Below are 23,297 nucleotides of genomic sequence, written 5' to 3' on the forward strand. Positions count from 1 at the left end.
GATAATCACAGATATCCAAATATATTATTTACCTGCAACGCTGTGAGTTGATTTACACAGAGCTTAAAAAGTGATTTTTAAAATTCAAACATGGGAACTTGGGTTTGAAGGTAAATAAAAGTTTATTATTGAGTTTATGATTATAGTAATATAAATTGAAGTGTGGCTATGTGCATCGTCAAAACTAGTTAGGCAAGCAAAACTTTTTACCGAAAGTATATTTATATACATATTAGCATAATAGTTAGGCAACAAAAACAGAAAAGAAATGGTTGGAAAACCTGAGCCTGCAGTGGTGTGTCCTAATGAAATTCAACAATGTCATTTCAGCAGCAACGACTGAAGTAATTGAAATCAATTCCTTTCATATTCTGGTCCCCCACACGCACTATATATATCTATCCATCCCCACAAACCATATAAACACTTTTGGAAAAAGTGTACAGTGTTCATTGAAAGGCTATTTGGGCATCCTCTTTCTACTTGAAGAAACTTATTCCATAACCATTCAAGTCCATTTTATACACTCGCCTCCTTCCCTTCCTCTCCTATAGTTTTCTTCACCCACACAATTTGATTGAAATAGCCCCACTCTTCTTCTCTTCACTTTTTCATTCCCTCGTTATCCAACTCTTTAACTCTATATCATCGATTAAAAATAATAAGATCAGATTAGAAATAAAATCAATATAAAATCAAAATAGAGACAAATCTCACTTTATAAACTGACTTTTGTTTATGAAATTGAATTAAACTTAAAATTTATTTGTTAGTCTCACACTTAAACAAAACATGGATTCTCTGTGCGTGGGGTTACAATACTGAGACTACGCAAATGGAAAAGTGAATGAAGATTCCCTCAATCCGATTATGATAATTGATGAAATGAATAACCTAGGCCCCCACCCTTTCCCAAAACACCCTGTCCCCAAAATTCACCTTTAGCTTAAGACTCTTCTTCAGTGGGTCCCACCTTAGCTGTATTCACATCCAAACACCACCTCTATTCTATATATATATACTATACTATACTATATATATCTCCTCCATTCTTTTCTTCCTCATGTATCTGGTTGGCCGGTCTATATATATATCAAATAAAATAATTCCATCGTCAAACTTTCTCATCCTATATATACACATTACACACAACCATATTCTCCCCCAACAGACACACTTCAACATTGTTGTTTCGAAATTAAGAATGTCTGGGGTTTGGGTTTTCAAGAACGGTGTGGTGAGGTTAGTGGAGAACCCCGGGGGTGAGGCGGTGGAGGGAAGCCGTGGCGGAAGAAGGAAGATGCTTGTTCATTTAGCAAGCAATGAGGTCATCACGTCTTACTCGGTTTTGGAGAGAAAATTATACTCGCTTGGCTGGGAGCGTTACTACGACGACCCTGATCTTCTTCAGTTCCACAAACGCTCCACCGTCCACCTTATCTCCCTCCCTAGAGATTTCAACAGGTTCAAATCCATGCACATGTATGACATAGTCGTCAAAAACAAGAACGCTTTTGAAGTTAGGGACATGTAGGGTAGCTAGGGAGAAAGAGAGGGACAACACAACATATATATATATATATATATATATATATATATATATATATATATATATATATATATATATATACATAGTCAGCAATCACAACCCTGCAAGGCCTTCGAGCAGGGTACCCTGCTACTGTTGAAGTCTCAGTGTTTCGTTCAGTTAGGTGTTTGCGTCTTTCGTTTTGGACTGTGTCCATTTGATTGTGACATTAACTTGTGTTTCCACTCTGTTGGTCAGTTTATTGTTATATACATATGTTCTGATTGTTAATTATTTCACCTTTATGTATACGTAGGTGTTCTGCTGTATATTTAGTCATCTGTGCAATGAAATTTCACTTTTCTATATTCCACTGCTAAATATTCACATTGCTTGCATTTCTATATATTTTTCATCGTAATTTGATAATATGTTTCCCTTCTGAGAAGTTTTTTTGTTCACTTTGGTATCTTCTATCACGTAATTATAATTAATTAGTGTTAGTTTTGTTGTGTGTTCAAATTTATTACGTATATATTTATATATTTAACACATTTATAATAGCTGGTAATATATGACGACTCGGGTTTTGGGTGACTTTCTGATTTTTTAGTCATGCATGATGGATCAGAAACGATCATGTGTAAAATTAAAGGATTCGTGGAAATTTTCCTCACAAGATGTTTTTCGTCAGTGTCTTAATTTAATAATCATACCATGATACATTCTTACATTTATTTAACACAGAATATAAAAGTAAAATAATTATAAAAGTATAAATTTTTTCATTTGTTTAAGAAAAAAAAAAGTAACAAAGGATATATAGTGTGAAATGAATGTAAAAAATTTAAGTGTTTGAAAATATATATTTCTAACTTATATCTAATTTTTTTAAAAAATGTTAAGGAAAAGCATTATAGATACATGGAAGAGGGAGAAAAAAAATAATAAAGAGAAAGAATGGTTAATGTTAAAAAAGTTAAAAATATATGATAAGTAATGGGATATCCTTAATAAGAGAAAACAATTAAAATATATAATGTATATATTGTTGAAGTGTCCGTGTAATAAGAGTCCCAGAAAAAAGAAAGAATAGAAATGATGTATAAAACATATGTTAAAATAAGAAATATATTAACCTAACTTGAAATTCAAAATTGTTGAATTAAATTCTAACAATTTGTTTAGATGGTGCAGATTGTAAGCTCACCTTCAAGCACAGGCTTGTATTCTTATATATTCGGGAAGTCTAAGGTTGTTCAAATTAATTAGAATTGTTTTTAAAATTGTTGAGATACTTTAAAAATGTTTTCCTTCCACCACAATTTTGAACACATCAATATATTTAGTTCAAATATATTTTCTCTCTTGACCTTTATTAATGTATTTTTAACTCTAGTATTACGTGATTAATGAAATTTCAATGTGTCAACCTAATCAGAATATTAAGATTTTATTATGATATTATCTAAAGTAAAACCTTTTACGTATCAAAAATGAGTAATCTAACATCGCGTGTAAATATTTGTTCTATGCTATATATATAAAGTCTTAAAAAAAGGAAAGTGAAGGGAATAATGTCCAAGTGGTACGATTCCTTGGGTCAGATCCTTCTATACACTTAAATACTTAAGTAATTTAGATATATTAATATTCTAAAAAAAGTTAAAAGTGATATTCTTATGTTAAGTGTTAACCACATAAAAATCGATTTAATACAACATAAAAGGGTGAATCAATTAAACTGGAATATTCATTCATATTTTGTTGTCTAATTTTGAGTTATATGCAAAAGTTGGATATTTATAGAAAAAAATACGAAATAAAAAGAAAATCTAAATTGGTGAGTGGTGCCATTCTTTATAATTTCACCTTTCATTTTTCTTAAAGCGGAAACACCAAGTTTTCCTACAAAAATTAACATAAATTATGATCAGAGGTATTTGACTGAGATTGGACCGTAATTTAAGTTTTACTAATTTTAAACTCATATATAAAACTATAAATATATGTCAAAGACAAGAGGTAGGTGATCGCATTTATTGTGCATTTCTTATTATTGCAGTGAACTCTTGTACGGACAGTTAACTGATTTAAACATCGGATAACCTTTGAACGGTACACCTCTGGAGGGTGAATCAAAGAGAAGAACTAGAAAAGTAGATACCAAACCATATCACAAAAAAAATCATGCAAGTGTTAGTGACTCGACCTCATACCCGAAATAATATTTAAATTATGTTGTATAATAAAACTATAACAAAAAATAGAAAAACTATAGGCTTTTAACATGTATATGAATATTTTATATTTGTAAAGTTATCCTTTTTCGAGAGTTTTTTTTTCTTTGTCTTTATAAACTGGGTAAGTGGTGTCCAACGTAACTCGTACGCCACCATTAGGCTAACTCTTCACTGCATATCTGAGCATTTTGCTGTTCCTCACAAAACTATTCCATCATTCTTTTGGTATTAATTTTCTTCTATTTTTATGATTTCTCATTACACAATATATCTGTCTTATTATATTAATTTTAAATCTAAAAAAAAAAACTTACCTCAATTTCTAAACACATATTAAAGTCAAAACAATAAAGACGAGTTTAAAGTGTTTTTTATTGACGTGAATTTACACACACAAATATATATATATATATATATATATATATATATATATATATATATATATATATATATATATATATATATATATATATATATATGAAGTTTTGCAATGAATACTTCAATTTGGAAAAAAAAAGGGAAATATATTATAATAAAATTATACTATTTGGGTAAGAAAAATAAATTAAATTATATAGTTTATGATACTAAAAATTAAATATTTTTAAATCTTATATCAATATTCTTCTTCACTCAATTTGGTGAGGAGTTTGACGGATTAACAAAGTTCGAGTGTGTTGGTTTGGTCAAAATTAGTTTTTTATACGCATTATTGGAATTATTTTATTATTAATGTAATTAATAATTATTTCTCGACTAATATTAGTCAACTTTTTCTTAATTATGTTTTTAAGTTGATCGTGAAGCACATTTATTATCCAATTTACGTTGGTGATGTCATTTCCAGTTAATAGTAGAATCCATAATTGCTTCTAACTCATCAATATAACTATATTTAAGCCAGATTTGAAGTTATTTTTGTTTACTTCATTGAAGTTATTTTTATTGTTATGTTAAAATTATTTCTTATTTTGTATAAACTTTTTCCAAAGTTAGTTTTTTTAGTGATGTTACTGTGATGATGTTTTTTATTGATATTTGCACGAATTATTTTTTTTACAACTTTGCTAATTTTTTACCTTTTTCTAAGGTTAACTTCAAAGTGAATAATTATAAAAGTGAGAAAGAAATTTTCGAGCATGATAGAGAAAAAGAAAGTTGGAGAAATCTCGTATCCAAAGAGGCTATTTATCTTTTCTCAGTTCTCCATAGATCCACTCTTTTCTTTCAATGTTCCTTTGGGCATTCAATCTAAATTTACTTTTCTCTTTTGAGAATTTTTATTTTAAATAATTTCATTTTTCACTATTAAACTTAGATTCAAATTTCCAATTATCATATTGCAGAAGAGAGGAGAAAAAATAATTACATAAACACACAATATATGATATATTTGTTTGTATAGGTAACAAATAATAAAAGAAATCAAATAAACATTTAATGAATACAACATTTTAACAGTTTAATAGAAACTAAAAGCTGATAACAAAATTACAAAACTTTGAAAGATAGAAACTAAATATAAATCTCACGATCCTACATTTACATATATTTATCCAGTTGCAACAATATTTTTTTTCTTGATCTCAATTTACATTTTTTTTTCATTTATTCATATTAATTATTGAAAAAGAAAAACAACAAACACAAAAAAATAAAAAAAAAATAAGTTAATTTATAAAAGAAATAAATATATATAAATTGATATTACGATAAAATAGTGTGTTTTGAATATTTATAGAAAATCAAATATAAAATCAAAAAATTTTTAGACTCAATTATTCATATACATGCATTTAATATCAAAATCATTAGAGACATGTACTTGTGGTGATATCTGTTACTCTATAGAGTCATTGTCAATGAGTTTTATCTTATCACTTACAAAGTTAACCTCATTTGCATTTGAGGTCATTAACCTACTTTCAAACTAAGATTTCATATGACTCTCGCCAAATAATTCATTTTATTTTATATGACTGTGAATGATTATTAGAGTTCACGATATCTCTTTACTTGAATCCATACACTAAATAAACATCATCATAAAATCTTTCTACGAGATTCCTGAAATTCTGTCAAACAAACACATTAGTTTCTCCATAAACATGATTCCAGATCAAGTTTCTAATACCAAAAATCACTCATTTGTATTTATCCATACTAAATGATATCATATTCATGATTAATTATAACCAACATATATTTCATATATATACTCCTGTCCAATAATAAGGTCATCATCTTCACAGTTTCATACATCATTATATGCATACATATTTATCAGTAAATTCATCAGTAATTCTATAAACAAACATATGTCTTCTTTTATTTCAAGACCAATCCAAAACCACAAATAAGAAATATTTTTTACAAAAGAGAAACCCAAAATACGATAAACATAAGAGATTAACTTTTCTAACATAAGACCTCAAATCAAAGATCCTACTAGTAAAGGTAACAATTCATGTTTCTATGACCTCTTTGAAAATTTTAACTTGATTCGACGATTAACGAAGTGAAAATTCCATTTTTTCTAAGATGACGTAGACGGAAAAAATAAGATGACGCCTTAGAAAAGTGGCATTCGATGCGTTACCACACCTTAAACCCACTAATTTAAGTGCACCTAATAGTACAAAAGTGGCACCCAGTGCCTCTAGGTTAGTGGTCACTGTCTTAGTGGCACCAACGGTGTTGTAGTGTTGCCCGATGATGCTACAATGGTGCCTGACAGTGTATTAGTAAGCATAACTCCCTCTTTGAGCTTTGATTGAGCAATTTGACTCCTTTTGAGTTAATTACCACCTGATAAACTTTCAAACATCTAAATTTCATGTTTTTAACTCGAATCAAATTAGATTACCCAATTAAACAAACCATAAAACTCATGTTTTCAACATATCACAACACATACGAATAATACACATCTAGAACAGATTAAATCAAAATTCATATCACAGTCACAACTCAACACATATACATATAATTAACCAAATAATATAACTTAAAACAAGTGTAATTAGTTTTCCTCATCTATAAAAGTAGTTATTAACCGCTCTAATAATTTAAAACATATGTTCCACAAGAAGCTCTATGTACGTATAAAGACATCGCAAAGAACGATCAAAACCTATCATAATAATCATTGATCTTTAATCAGATAAACAAAAGATAAGAACTTCTTGAAAAAAGTAAAAAAAAAACTCTAAAAATATAATTTTTAGAAAAATTATGTGTTTTAAAATAATAAAACTTAATTATAAAATTTTCTATTATATAAATTAATTTAATATAAAATAACTAATTTTATTATTTTTAAAATATTATCAATTCTAACTGAATCTCATACTCATAATCATTCTTATATATATATATATATATATATATATATATATATATATATATATATATATATATATATTGATGGATTTTAGGATTATTTTTTTTTACAAACTACATGATAAAGATTACGGGAAAAAAAGAACTCTGTTATGGGTTAAGATTACTTCTTATATACATTATTTTAAAATAAATATCCAACACAGTTTTTTTTTTTCATTCTAACTGAAAGAAAAACTCGTTTAATTTTCTTTTCTTCTTGTTTCTCTCTTTTATTAAGAAATTCGATCAAATATTCAATTAAGATTTTGTTTGATAAAACAACGGGATAAAGAAGCCCGTCGATAGTAAACTAATTATTAGATATAAAATAATTATTAAAATATTTTATTTTTCTTTCTTTTTAAGAAATTCATCCTAATATACACTTAATTACCTAAACGATTGCCTAATAATACCATCTCATTAACAAACACATAATAAAGTAACTTCTAACTAATAAACTTCTAATGTAATTAAGTATTTAGTTAATAAACTAGTTATTAAATATAAAATTATAAAAAAAAACATAACTATATAAATTTTATTATATATTTAAAACTTTGTTTCTAAACAAAACATATTATTATATAATTATAATTTTTTTTTATTTCGTAATTTAAGTTTTAGTTATATTAGGTTTCTCTCTTAAACTTTTTATGATATATAATTATAATATAATTAAATATTAATTACTATAATTTATATTGGTAAATCCCTTTTAATAACTTCATAAAATTAAAAAATAATTTAAGAAACACCAAAAATAATACAATAATTAGTATAAATATTCAATATCTATAATTGAAAGTTAAAAATAAGTAAAAATAAATAATAATAATAATAAAAAAAAATTAAAATATAAAAGATATTAATAAAAGAAAATTGAATAAAAATCAAATTAAAAACAAGTTGAAACAACTAAAAAATTAAAAGTTTCTAAATTAAGCTACTTCCCAAGCACATTTTTAGTTGTCAAGCTAGTTATAAACTAATCAAATTATTAGTTTAGTGATTTTACCAAATTCAATCTAAATCTTCCTAAGGTCACCATCATCAATTCATATTACCAACAAATTTGCCAGAATTTGCAAACATACATGCTATAAAGAGACAGAAACATTTTTCTATATTTAAAGTAAAGAAAAGGGAAACATATTAAGAGTGTAGAGTTTGACAAGACCAAACAGTCCAGCATATGATACATTACAGATACACCCAATCTCCTCTCTAAGAATTTCCAAGAATATCGTATACCATTATCAACCAACAAAGAAGGTAGGAAACTTTTTTTCTCCAGTTGCCAAACTCCCACTTCTAAGTAGATTTTTGCTAAAACTTCAAAGAAATTGCTCTTTAAACATCACTTAAATACCTATCCGTAAACTTCCATTTCTTGTTAATTTGCACAGTTGAATCCATGGCAGACAGAAAGCCAGATAACCAGAACCAAAAGCAACAAAATTCCAAGAACAACCAATTTAATTTTCATGTTCTGATACCACATCTTCCGACGGACTTGAGTTCCCTTCTTTCTGAACTCCTGGGCCTGAAAATCGGACACCCTTCAGCCCTAGACAACATAAGATTACAAACCAAAGCAGGTGTTTGTTTCAAGTTAAGGTTTTGAGTTCCTGGAAATTTAGTTCAGGGGAATGTTACGGTTGGAAAATTATCCCAAGGCATGTCTAAAAATACGTTTGTTTAGTTTTTTATATTCCTAAACTACTTTTTAAATTGTAAATTAATTGTAATAAAAAAAAATTGGAAGTCATAATAGAGGTTACAAAGTAACTTCCCCTTTTCCATGAGAATATACCCACTCCTTAGCAGGGGAATATAAACTGTTCCTGAGAATAAAACATGCCCAGAAATATTTTATAACCTTCCAACAAGCACAGGAATATACATTCTCACTTTCATTTCCCAGGAATGCAAAAAGATTCTGTGAAACAAACGCCTCCAAAGTGCAAACCTCATTCAACTTACTTGTGAGTGCAATGTCTCAGACTTGTCGGCAAGAATAGTTAGATTTTCTCCTCTATCAATGGCCTGAAAGTACGTATAGCAAAAACAAATTGACAATGTATGTCACTTTCTTGTTTAACATTTTGCAATCAATGCATCCAGTAAAGACAACAAAATATACTGATGTTAATACAACCAGGACAACATATAGGAAAAGGTCTATACGATACAGAATTTAACAGGTTATGATTTAGTCACTGAGCAAGTTGTCACCAACCACAGTGACAGAAAGGAAAAGGCCGGGGATAGAAGCATATTGCTTCTCCAAAGTTTTTTATTGTGCTCTAAAATTTCAATTCTTGAAATTTCCCAAAGAAATATAAGGAGGCACACATAAACCTAGTGATTTTTTTTTCCAAACGACCTGAAAAGTTGTAATAAAACAAGCAAATGACTAATATAGCAATCTTCAAAACTACATTTTCCCCCTCTCGATCATCTATTTCAATGACGGTAATATACATAACAATGGATTGAAGGTTAGTAGAGCAGGATGAATAAGACAACTACACAAGGAAATGACTGAAATTATCCTAAAAAATCCCACGTCTCAATCTAAAACTTAAACATACCTTATCAATGTTCTCTAACATGATACTCTTAACTTCTGAAACTTGAGCCTTCACTTTTATTAGCTTTTCAATCTCTTCAGCATGGTCTATTATATACTTCATGTGCTCTTTCATTACTGGTCTGCAAATGTACATACGTATTATTTACCATTTTTATACAATTTTTTTTCTTCTATTCAAGCATTGAATTATGAGTAAACATCATCATGAATTACTTGGAAAGAAATAAGCATACCCAAACTCCTTGTTGAGACTTTTGGCAACAGCTGTGTCAGCCTTTCCACCCCCATATCTTTTCCTAAAGTCCGCTTTGACACGTTCTAGGAAAGCAATAGAGATTTGTTTGCTCACAGATTCCTTGGCAACAACACAGTAAGCTGCAATTCACATTGATCCCAAAATGGAAAACATTAATAGTGTGCTCGTACTGGCTTCACGGTGAGAAAAATCAACTAATTTTTCATGGTGAAGATAAAGTAACAATAGTTGCTTCTAACTTTTCATGGTATCACCGTGATTATGTCAGAGATAATTGATTCAGGTGTCATCCAAACTGAACCAAACACACTATAAGAAGATAAAATCCACACAACTGCAACTCAATCTTTCTGTAACTCTGAGTTACAGCAAAGATGAGAATAAACAGAAAATTGCACAACGCAAAAGAAGAACGCACAAATTTATGTAAGTCGGCCTATACTCAAAGTCGATTGAGAGTTACTTAATTTTTTCAAAGAACAGATAAAGAGTCTCAAAATGAGTGATAAAGTGAACATCTTAATCTTTTATCCTCACTCACCACTTAGAATTTGGAAGCTAACTCATGAAGTGAGAGTTGCCTCTCATGTTCCATTATGTACACTATAATGGCCGTATCACTAGTCAACGTGTCCAGCACAATTCAATAAACCATTGATTTGGAAATAGACAGTTTCGTTCAGAAACCAAGAGAAGTGGAACATACATATGAAGGGGTCGCATGTTTGGTTAAACTAACAGGAGAGAAAGACACCGACATTCAGAGGTGACAACTGTTCCTTCATCCCTCATAGCCTTGTTTCTATTTGTCCCAGAATAAAGCTTGATTCTAATTCTCATAAAAAAAACCACCATGAATGGACCAGGAGAACCCAAATTCCATTTTTCACCATTCATTTGTTTGAAATGAAAAAATAACAAAACTTGCACACGAACCCCAAAAAGTAAGGATAGCCCACAAAAAAAAGAGATATATATGTGCCAGTTTGATGCGACAAAGTAGATCCAGCAGCTAAAGTGTGAATTAAAGTGGTAGAAGGTCCACGTTGAGAGGAAGATGCAGCAAAGAGAAAAAGCAAGAGATCGAAGGAGAGAAGCAGTACCGTAACCATCTTCGACGAGAAAATTGAAGGTGTGGTGGTCACAATTGTAGGTGAACTTGTTATTGGAAGAGGGTAGTTTCTGGAGACACTGAGCTGCAATTGCAGGGAAGTTCCCGGTGAACTCGGTGTACTCAGCTAACACCACCGTCCCCCGAGCCACGAAGCTGTATATAAACGATTCCTGACTCATTGCTCTCTCTGCAACTCGGAACTCAGAAGCAGAGAGAGAAAGAGAGAAAGAGACAGGAAAGAGAAGTTGTTTACTTAGTTGTTGGTATTTGGAACTTGAAGGCCGCGTTTGGTTTCTACTTTTTCTTGGTCTGAAAGAAAGAAATAAATTGTGGAAGAATACAACGGTTGATTGAAAAGCGTTTCTCATCCGAAAATATACCAATGCGCAACTAGTTATTTATTTATTAATTAATTAATTAATTGTAGTTATTACTATTATTATTAAATTGCGTGATATTAAGTTACGTCCATTTTCTCTTGTATTTTTGAGCTGGAATTGTTGACTGGCTTTGACTGAGTTTGAAAAGAGATTAATTAATATTCATTATTAAAGTGTTTAATAAAAGATAAGTGCATTAAGTAAAATTAGTAGGGAAGTGGGGAAGGGTTTGCTTTTTTTTAATTACCTTTTTCCCCGGTTTCCTCGATTTGATTGGATTTGTTCCTTACTTAAACTACACTGCCTCATAACGAAGGATTCAGATCTTCCCATAAATTGAACTTTTTTTTATTTAAATATAAGAACAAAAAACTATTTAATATTATTATTCAAAAGTACTTTTATGCCTCAACTTGAATAGTGTTTCTGGTAAACATGAGTACAGATAGCTATAAAAATATTATTTTATGGAATGAAGAGAAGTAAATAGACTTAATTAATGTAAATATTTATTTATTTATATTATATATAGGTCAAACAGTAACTTTAATGATAGAATCGAGGGTAGAGATATATTTTATTGTTCAATTGTGTAGTTAATGCAATGCTACTTGAGGCATTTAAAAATGGCCTTGTGTTAAGGATACCCTTGCTGTGTTACATTCAATAGAAAAGGTTGCAGCTGTGATAATTGGTTGATTCAATTTTCTAGTGGCTTTATTGATGATTTAAATATTCCGGGGGAGGCACCGGTGAGAAAGAAATTGGATAAGTTATGTTATTTTCTCGATTCCATTTAAATTTTTTATATAACATATTGCGTATGGTATTTACTAGTGTCAAAATGGATAATTCAACATGATTATATTTAATGAGTTAATTCATCCCGACTTATTTATTAGTAAGTTGAAAAAATTATTTGACCTATCATATATTGGTGGATTAAACGGGTTAGTTCACCCAACTCATTTAATTACAAATTTCTTTTCAAATTAAAAAAAAATTACAAAGTTTTGGTATCTGAAATCTAAATAAATTTCATTCTAAAATTATATTAAACTCCAAAGACAATTCAAAATATGGTTAAATATGTTTTTAGTTCTGAACTATGAAGCGATTTTGGGTTTCGTCCCTCTTCGAAAAGTTTGTTCATTTTCATCCTCTTAGTTTGGAAACTCGTATTTTTAGTCCTTAAAAACCAATGTCATTAAATTTTCTGTAAGGTGGCAAACGGTGAGCCACGTGTGATGTCACCTTCCCTCATTACTTTTAATTGACGTGACAGTAAAGGTGTGGTGGTCGGTCAGCCTGGTGGGTGGTCAGTCAATCGGTCTGGTGGTCGGTCGGCCTAGTGGGTGGTTTGTCACTCGGTCTAGTGGTCGGTTGGCCTAGTGGGTGGTCGCCCTGGTGGTCGACCACTCGGCTAGTTCCAGGAGACTGTACGGTATAGAAAGGATTCTTCAAAAGCTTAAATAATGAGTGGCCAACCGACCAACAGACCGAGTGGCCGACCGACCACCAGATCGTTACTACCACGTCACACAGTAATTAGGGAATGTGACATCATACGTGGCTCGTCGTTGCCACCTCATAAAAAACTTAACGCCGTTGGCTTTTTAAGGTCTAAAAATACGAGTTTCCAAACTAAGAGGATGAAAATGAACAAACCTTTCAAAGAGGGACGAAATCCAAAATGACTTGATAATTCAGGGACTAAAAACATATTTAATCCTTCAAAATAAATAAAAAATTATCATACAATTCAAATATAATCCAAAAATAAACACGAAAAACATACAAATAAATTTATAATATTGATCATTTTTGTGTCAATTATAAGTGGATAAATCTATAATGTGTTGCTCTCGTGAAACCTTTTTTTTCTTTATCTCATTTACAATGTAATAAAAAAAAGTTTTAATTAATAATATTAAAATGTAAAATAATAAATAATTAAATTAAATTAGGTAGGTCGATGAGTCAATCATGTTCACTACGTGTTCAACCCGAATGGATAAACCCAACTTTAAATAAACAGATTAAAAATTAACTGTATAAAAAAATTACATTTTTCTCAAACCTAACATGATTTGATTCGTGGTGAGCCAAATTTGTCCCTCAAACCCATTTTATCATCGATATAGTTTATAAGAAATTATAGTTTAATTTTAGCTTAGAATTTGATCATGGAAAGTTGCATTCTGATTTTCATTTTTGTGAACAGTGACTAAATCGATGAATTCAGTTTTCGGGAATCTGAACTGATTTTTTACTTTTATTTTTAATTTAAATTTTATTAAAATAAAAGGAGAAAAAAAAAACTAAAAAAGTTATATATTTTTATAATGAGAAAATATTGATTTGTATGTTTGAATTTTGTTAAACTATACTTTAAAAAAAATCATTTATTAAAAAATAGGTGATAAAAAGTATGCCTGTTTTTTAGTTGATATATTTTAATAATATAAGTTATTTTAATATTTTTACATTTTATAATTGTTTTTTAATTAAAATACTGTAATTATAAAGTTAAATATAAAATTTATTTATTCGATTCAACCAATTACAAATATATAAAGAAAATGAAGTTAAAAAAAATTAAAACTATAATGTAAATAAATTGAAAATTATACAAAATTACAAAAATAACTTAAAAAAATCAAATATATCAATAAATATGTTTTCGTTATAAAAACTTATAACTTCTTATTTTTCCTCTCCTTTTGTTTTAATAAAATTAAAAAAAAAAAACTTAGTTCAAATAATTCAATTTTTCGAAAATAAAAAACACGAAAGTTAAAATTCGGTTATGTAATAATGAATTTTAAACTAAAATCAAAATTATGTTATTTGTGTAAATATATAATAATTAAATTGAAGAATTACTTTTAATAATTGAGAATACACAAAATATATAATCGCCGTAATTATTATCTTTGGATTAAAAAGTAAGATGGTTTAGATGATTGAAAGAACTTAAAAATTTATTAAAATTTTGTATAGGTTTAATACTTTTAGGAGTTTGTTTCAAAGTAATCTTATCTTTTAAAAAAGTTCAAGTAAGATTTCATATTTCGTTAAAAAATGTTTAATCCGATCATTTTTGCTCACGTCGTTAAAATATGGGATATTACTGAACTTTTTTTAAAAATATGGGATATTACTAAACTTTTTTTAAAAGATAGGATTACTTTAAACTAAATCCCTAAAAATATGTATTAAACCTTTTGCATATTATATGTATGAAAATAAAATCTCCTTCAATTGATTTTTATTAGTTCATGTTGATATTTATGATTATTATTATTGATTGTGGATTTTGACCAATCACATTACCAGAGATGATGTTAAAATATTGTAAGAAAATATTGTTAAAATATCGATATTTATAAAGAAAAGCGTTAATTGTTGTCATTAAAGCAGTGATAAAGGAACATAAAACATTAATTGATATTAAATAAAATGAGTAAGATTTGAGATTTAAAATTCTAGAAGTGGGGTTATTAACTGTAGTATTTAACTTACTTACATTAGGCTTTAGATTGATTTGACTTTTTGTAGTGTGTGTGCTTGTTTTTAGTGAAACAGATATTAGAAGAGTGATAGGAATGTGAAGGAAGAACAGGCGTGGTTTTGATTAGGATTTATTTTTGTGTCGCTTGAGAGATTGGAATCGACGAGACAGCGTTGGATGAATAGAAAGAAAGGAATGGGGATGTTGAAAGGCAGCGGATGGCCGTTGTTGATGTTAATGATGTTGTCGGTGGGGAAAATGGCGGCATCATCGGAAGAGGAAGAATGCGAGAATCGATGGATCCACATAAGGAAGCTACCTTCAAGATTCAACCTGGATCTGCTGGCAAACTGTTCCGAGTATCCAATGTTGGACGACCTGTGTCCCTACCTAGGAAACCACGGTCTGGGACAGAAAACCCATAACCGCTCCCGGAGTTGGTACCGAACCGACCCTTCCATGCTGGAACTCGTCTTCCACCGTCGGATGCTGGAGTACCCCTGCCTCACGCAAGATCCCCTGCGCGCAAAGGCTATCTATCTCCCCTACTACGCGGGCCTCGATGCCCTACGCTACCTCTACGGCTCAGAATCAAACTTCAGCGCCCTACACGGTCTCCACCTCTTCCATTTCCTCCATCAAGACAACCCCCAAATCTGGGCTCGTCACATGGCCCACGACCACTTCCTCGTCATGGCCCGCCCCGCCTGGGACTTCTCTCAACCCCTCACCAACGACCCTCCCTTCTGGGGCACCTCCTTCCTCGAGTTGCCCCAATTTTTTAACCTCACCGCCCTCACGCTCGAGGCCCGCGCGTGGCCCTGGCAGGAACACGCCGTTCCCTATCCCACCTCCTTCCACCCTCTCAACCTCGGACTCCTCGATTCCTGGATCACACGGGCCCGCCGCTCCAAGCGCTCCATCCTCGCGCTATTCGCCGGCGGTGGAGGCGGAGGCGGATCCTCGTCGCCCAACATCCGTCGGAGCATACGCAGCGAGTGTGAGAACGCCACCTCGGACCCCTCTTACGAGAAGTTGTGCGAGATCGTGGACTGCTCCAACGGGGTTTGCGAGCACGACCCTGTTCGGTTTATGCGGCCCATGCTGCAGGCGAGTTTCTGCTTGCAGCCTCCCGGGGACACCCCCACCCGCCGGTCCACGTTCGACTCGATACTGGCGGGGTGTATACCGGTTTTCTTTGAGGATCTTTCGGCCAAGTCGCAGTATGGGTGGCATCTGCCCGAGAACGAGTTTGAGGATTTCTCTGTGTTTATTCCGAAGGAGGAGGTTGTGTTCAAGGGGTTGAGGATTTTGAACGTCTTGCAACGGATACCTAGGTCTAAGGTTAGGAGCTTGCGGCAAAGGGTTTTGGCGTTGATACCAAATGTCTTGTACAGGAAGCATGATAGTTCTCCCGGTCTCAAAGCTAAGAAGGATGCATTTGATTTGGCCATTGATGGTACATTGGATAAGATTCGATCCAGGGTCCAGGAACTTCATTCTGTTATCTGAATCTAATCGTGATTTTCTTTTTGTTTCTTTCCTTATAGGCTCCTAGTTATTAGTTTAAGGTGTACCTTTTTGGCCAATAATCAATAGAAGAACTTCACACAAAAGATTAGTTTCTGGCACCTGTGCACCGAATTGTGACAGCGCATCTACAAATTATGTGTCACCAACATTTGGTTGTCTTTGGAAGTTTCTTATTCAACTTCAGACCTGGGAAATGTTGGACTAGTGATAAGGAATAGGTGTTTTCGAAGTCTTGTCGAGTTAACTTGTATGGATCAGCTAGAATTAATGATCCACAAGGCTTTCATCACAATTCTATACTGTACAGTACATGTTATATTGTATAACGATCCTCGGGAATTGAATTGCTAATCCTGTTTATTATGATCATTTAAATTATTAACAGAAATCTGTCTTATAACAATGTTGGAGCCATGCACTTGGAGCTTCCATATCACCTTGTTCTTTTGTGTTATAGAAGAAATTGAAAGTTGACCTTGACTAGAACCAGTGCTGGGGTCATACTTTCTAAGCAACAAGGCACTTGTTTACAAATTGATAATTGCTTTGTTATTTTCCATTCACCAAAGCTTTTTCAACTAGACCATCTGCACAATCTTATGTTCTGTTCTATCGCTCTGCTGCATTGTTGCTTTTGCAATGAAATTTACTTCGAAAAAGTCTGAGGTGCTGATTGCTGACATTCAATCCTTTCCTCTATTCCACTGTAAGTTTCTTTAACTACTGCACGCAAAATGGCAAGTTGCATTTCTTGCTCAGGGAAAAAGAAAATTACTGAAATTACCTTTCAGTTTACGTCCTTTTCTTTTGTGCTACAATTCATGAACTCTGTTTGGTGCCTCTGTTCTGAAGCCTTTTCACTCAACATCAATGCCCTCATTCCATCAGAATATTTTGGTCCAGAACGAATCCATCACGGTGAAAGCACAATCCATGCAAGGTTACTTTTAAGCAGTTGCGATAGAGTATCAATAAATAAACCGTTTTTTAATTGTGGAAACTCTTCTTTTCATGATTTTACTTTCTCATGCGCACCTCCTCGTGCAGCCTTTCTGTGTTGTGGTCCATTGGATTATATTTTCTCCAATTTATAATTTCATTACAATTCACTGTTGTCAGGGTCTGAACTGTGAAGGCATCAGCAACCAGGCTTAAGGGTGTTAATGTTTAACTCGTTTCCAATTTTGAATATTTGGAATTATTGTTGTATTTGGGCTCGTTTTACAGATTGTGTAATAGGCAGATTATCACACAGGAATGTCAGAGCAGAAGGAAAACTGTAACAAACTTGAGTTCGGTGCTTTAGGTAAATGTCATAAGCCATCTCATGGTGTAAGGTTTTAGTATACTGTTGAAACATGATGATTTATGATACTGATGGATCCTCTGAAGTTTAACAATAAACTGCTGCTGGTGCAGTTGGATCCAAGCATTTCCCCTCGTAGTGTTTGTTCCATTATTTGTAGTTTTCTTTAATATTTTAAGGGTCAGGATGCGTGCAGTTTAATAGTCTGTGCCACTTTCTAAATCGTGCTGCACAAACATTAGCACAACAGTTTAAGAAATTATTTATCTGGGCTGGGGAATCTATTCTAGTTGCAGATTTTGCAGCATGGATGAAGATTCTCTTCTGTTACTTAACGGTGGGTCATGGAAGGAGAAAAACAGAAATGCTTATGCACACTTATAATTTGCTTTTGGTCCCTGTTATCTAATGATACTTTGTAGAGTGACAATGCGACAAATGCAATGTCATACTATCATTATCACATAGTAATCTCACTACTATTTCATTCTAATCAATAATATGGCATGTACTTCGTAGCCTCCTTCTATTTTTTGTCTGATAATTTTGAATATGATGATGATGGGATGATGCTTCAAAAGTGAAATGAATGTATGGGCATTCTTGGAATTTACTAGAATTCATTAAGCTGTTTTTGTTATATGGGATTTGTCTGAAAAGGTTGGTACTAAGAACTCGACAAATTGTCACCAAACTCAGTAAAAGTAATAATTATTTTCCGGGCTACATCATTATTACGTGTCTCCTGTCCTAGCATTTCCCTTTTATTTATTTGTTTCCCTTTAATGATATTTAATACAAGGATTTTATGAAAAAGTATGATTTTTTCCCCTTATTTTAGACGAGTTCCAAATCTCATACTATTTTTAAGTGTTTCTTTTTGCAAATTTTAGCATACCACATCAACATAACTTAATAGAAGCTTCTTAAAAGATTTAGATTTTAGTTCATTGAATAGAAGCTCCTTATAATATTTAGATCTTAATTTTAAGATATTAGTTATAGCATAGACTTAAATTTCCATTAGTTTTAACATAATTTTGCAAGTGATAGTGTAACATCCAAAAAATACAGCATAAAATCATATCTAGAATATTCACAATTAATAATATTACAATTCTGGGAAGAAAAGGTACAGTTATGGTCGAACGGCCTTACGAAAATACTTGAGAATTTAAACTTTCCAAAAGAATAATCTAGACCGAACGGTTTCAAGACTAAACTTACACCGATCGATTATACAAAATAAGACCAATCCTAACGACCAAACGGTCCTATGGTTCAGCTTTCACTACCACTTCTTCCAGAGCCTCTTCTAACAAATCTTCTCCTTCTGCTCACATCCACAGGATGATCATCGCAACAAGAAAAGACGACCGAACGGGCAATACAGACAAAACAGAAAAATAAGGGTAAACTTATGTAATTTAATTAATTCAGTAAAACATATATTTCACAAACATTTAACATAATTCAATATTCAATCATGCAACATCCAAACATGCATTTTCAACCATACCCATACATCATTGCATACAATGACCGACCATTTTACTCTGACTGTCCGGACTGTATGAATTCTGTGTAGTTACGACGTTTTTGCACCCAGGTGATGTAATAGCTGGGATGCCCTCAACAGCTGTCACCCGAGGTTAGTCTATTCCGTCCAAGTTCACCTTATGGACTAGGACCTCCTGTCATTCTCACACATGACTTACTCCTCTCTACTTGAGAATGAGTAATCACAGAATATCAGGATAAACGCCAGCTAAGCATAACCACATTCATACTTTACCATTCAATAACCAATCATGAGATATTCCTCCCCGGAATACTCTTTCATTCCCATATTATTCCATTCATATACCATCATAATTATTCATCAATACAATCAAACCGAAACAATAGAAACAGATCCCATCTGCAACCAAAACTGAACAATAAAATCCACCCTAGAGACAAGACCGAACGATTCGAATGCTTTCTAGACTAACACAACTGAACACTTAGTGTAAGACCGAGCGGTCTTCCACTTATACACCGAACAGGACCGAACGGTCCATTTTAGATAAGACTCATCATTAGCTTAATACTCATGATAATGATTTGACGTTTACTTGTTACTCAACAATTACTACAGAACAATATTTTATTACACCAAGCTCCTAAGAATGTACCGAATACTAAAGATTACATATATTTTAGGCTTAACCTAAATCATAATAACTATTGATGGAACCTGAGAACTTAAACCGAACCCTACAAGATTTAACCGAATACTATTGACTTGGACCGAACACTCTTAGTTCAAATATAATACACAATGGAGTATAATAAAAAAAAATACCGAGGGCTTGGTTAAAGACCAACCACTATTTAGACCGAGTGCTTGGTTCAAAACCAACCACTACTGGGACCGAGCGCTTGGTTCAAGACCGAGCACTACTAAACTTATATCAAAATGAAGGAATATATATATACAATTACACAACACTTATTTTCAATGAAGGATAAAGATAACATCTACGACTTTAAGTATTATAGAATACAATAACTAAACTGTTTAGGAAGCATAAAGAGGAAACTATACTTAGACCGAACGCTTACTTACAAGTACACTAAGAGAAAATTGATCGGTCCTTAACTGAAATTCTCCACAGAAGAAGAATCCAGTACATACCGAATACTCAAAGGAAAACCGAACGGTCAATAATGACTTTCGGTGACAACCGTAGGATTATACAGAATACTACATACTTAAGAGCAAACCCTATATCAATCAGTTCACATCATTTGTAACTCATACACTCATATATACAAAACATGCGCTAAAAACAACACTTCATATTCATCCATGGATCAAACAAACATACAACCATTCAGAACAAGAATTCATAATCAAATTATATAAGCTTCCCTTACCTCTAAACGTAGTTGAACGCTCACAGATGTAGGATATGGTTCACCACTACCAGTCTTATACACTTAGAGCTCACCGATTTAAAAACTAAACCAAATACAAGACCATAATTGCTATCAGGATGAGATGATAAACTCATGCAACCAAAACTTGGCTTACACGTGTCAGAAAACGAACGGTCTAAGAAGAGAAATAACTCACCAGCTTAAACCACAACTTGATCAGTGCAAAGTGTAGCTCTTGACACCAGGAATACTCAAGTGTTGCCTAAATGATGATCGAAAGAAGAAAAGGATGAGAAATCGTAGAGAGAAGATGGAGATTGTAGAGAGAAGTAGGAGAAAATGAAAGGTTTAGAAGGTTGAAGATGAAGGGTGCATACAGAAAAGTGGCACGAAGTTTGAAATTTAGCCTTAAATACTACCGTCACTAAAATCGATCGGCCACTCAGCGCTGCACACCTGTCTTCCACTTTTTGAATTTCAGATACCCTTTCATTGACACTTGGCTTCCACTCACACGAAAATGTAAGGGTTCTGAGAGATACTCTTACAAATAACACAATTTTGTTATTAGTAAAAAACAGTGACAAATTAAAAAAATTTGAAGGTCTTTTAAATAAAAAAATGGATGTTCTCTTGTTAATAGTACTCGAGTTCCCAACAATTAAAACTAAAAGAAAAATGGATGCAAGTGACTTTGGGGTGCGTGTTCTCTTTGGTGAAAGAAAAAGTGATTTAATCATCAAATTATAAGTAGAGTAACATCCTATGTTGATTACTAACACTTAAAACAACATTAAATGATACATAGATGACTTGTCTCTTGGACATCTGATTCAAAAATACAAATTTCACCACCAACAAATACACTTTACAATTTTTAATGTCATTTCCCAATTCACTACCCCATTCACTCAAAATACCTACCTTAATTTCTTGAATTAAAATTCATAATTTAAACTTTTGACATATTGATATAATGATATTCTCACATACATATTGATATAATAAAACTGCATTTTCTTTTATCTTTATTTTACTATTCATAATTAAAATAAATTCTAAAATTAAGTATCTTCAAAGTAAATTGTTTACTATCAAACTTAGATTATTATATATGTTTGTAATTTGGGATATATATATATATATATATATATATATATATATATATATATAATAAATTATTAAATATATTAAGAGATTGTATTTTATTAATTAATTTATTAAAATAATATAATTAATTAAATCATAATTAAAAGACATATATCATAAAATTTATTCAGTAAAAATTATAAAAAATATTTTCATTTATTGAATAATCAAATTAAAATATCAAAACTAACGCTGTGTGTTCGGATGAAAGGAATTTTCTGTTTACGCGAATTAGGAAAAATGGATTTACGAAAAAATCGTGTTCGCTTGTGCTGATATGCAACGATAGAAAAGCGATGATTTACACAAATTTCACTCTTCAGACCATCTCTTCATTTCGAAAGGATTTGCACTGATTCATGAGTAAATGACTTATATGCCCTGTACCATTATTAAAAATTCCAAGACAATGTGCAGTCCTACATAATAAAAAAAACGATAATATTAATGTTTGAAAGTGTATTGGATTCTTAAGTGCAGTGTTGGATTCCACTGAAGCGCTTTTTGTGTCAAATATAAGGCATAACTACTTATTTTAAAATTATATTAAGAAAAAATGACTTTATTTAATTAAATAAACTATATTATTTAATTAAATAAACTATATTATTTAATTAAATAAACTATATTATTTTAAAGTATAGGTTTTCTATTTAAACTTTTATCATCAAAATAAAAGTATATTTTAATTTTTTAATCTTAAAATTATACTAAGCTAAAATATGGTATTGTTTAAATAATTATTAATTTTTTTACATTTTAAAAATTAATTTTATTAATTATTTTTAATTTTTTACTTTTTATAAACATTTTTTACAATTAAATATAACATTAACAAATATCATTTTATATTACTTTAATAACTAGGGACATTTTGGTAATCTTTAATTTTTATCAATTAAACAAATTTTTTAAATGTCCTATCAATCAAATCTTACACTAATTCTCACAAACTGTCAAATCTATTCAAATCCATTCAAATCATTTCTCCCAAATCATCTTAAAAGAACAAAGCCTAAAAAAAAAACTGAAAGAGGTTACATAAGGGATTATATGCCCTATTTTTAAACAGATACAATTATTCTTCTTTCTCATAGGAAATCAAGAAGGAACATCTATACTGAAAAGATCATATACCAGTTGATTTACTTTGTTTTTTCATGATCACTCCAGGTATGTTTTCGTTTTCATTTGTGTTATAAAGAAATTGCTCTGTACAAAAAGATTTTGTTTATTAATTATGATGTGTTTTGTATTTATAATCTGTCAATTGGTATAATAACATCTTAGTTTAAGTTTAATAGGAATCAGCCTAATGGTTTTCTCTAATTTTATGCAAATTCTCGGATTTAGGATTTTGTTTTTA

At 31.2% G+C, this 23,297-nt stretch overlaps 3 protein-coding genes across 4 annotated transcripts; 2 read left to right on the forward strand and 1 right to left on the reverse strand.

Moving 5' to 3' along the window:
• The first annotated feature begins 1,080 nt into the window (after positions 1-1,080).
• On the forward strand, positions 1,081-1,837 carry LOC108341072 (flowering-promoting factor 1-like protein 3). The gene has a single exon (XM_017578690.2). The coding sequence runs from the start codon at positions 1,205-1,207 to the stop codon at positions 1,532-1,534; it is 330 nt and encodes a 109-aa protein (XP_017434179.1). The 5' UTR covers positions 1,081-1,204; the 3' UTR covers positions 1,535-1,837.
• A 6,425-nt stretch (positions 1,838-8,262) lies between these two features.
• On the reverse strand, positions 8,263-11,473 carry LOC108326390 (vesicle-associated membrane protein 724). Of its 2 annotated transcripts, none has more exons than XM_017559918.2 (5): positions 11,114-11,472; positions 9,988-10,129; positions 9,753-9,873; positions 9,142-9,204; positions 8,263-8,701 (listed from the first exon to the last, which is right to left on the reverse strand). In XM_017559918.2, exons 1-5 carry the CDS (start codon positions 11,301-11,303, stop codon positions 8,552-8,554), a joined length of 666 nt encoding a protein of 221 aa, XP_017415407.1. In that variant the 5' UTR covers positions 11,304-11,472; the 3' UTR covers positions 8,263-8,551. The 2 variants fall into 2 exon arrangements, with proteins under 2 accessions (XP_017415407.1, XP_052727682.1); XM_052871722.1 differs by lacking the exon at positions 8,263-8,701 and adding an exon at positions 8,882-9,002 and having other exon boundaries at positions 11,114-11,473.
• A 3,612-nt stretch (positions 11,474-15,085) lies between these two features.
• On the forward strand, positions 15,086-16,902 carry LOC108332882 (probable xyloglucan galactosyltransferase GT19). The gene has a single exon (XM_017568182.2). The coding sequence runs from the start codon at positions 15,196-15,198 to the stop codon at positions 16,528-16,530; it is 1,335 nt and encodes a 444-aa protein (XP_017423671.1). The 5' UTR covers positions 15,086-15,195; the 3' UTR covers positions 16,531-16,902.
• The last annotated feature ends 6,395 nt before the right edge of the window (positions 16,903-23,297 follow it).

Source organism: Vigna angularis, chromosome 1 (assembly GCF_016808095.1).
Source record: "Vigna angularis cultivar LongXiaoDou No.4 chromosome 1, ASM1680809v1, whole genome shotgun sequence".
NCBI lineage: Eukaryota > Viridiplantae > Streptophyta > Magnoliopsida > Fabales > Fabaceae > Vigna > Vigna angularis.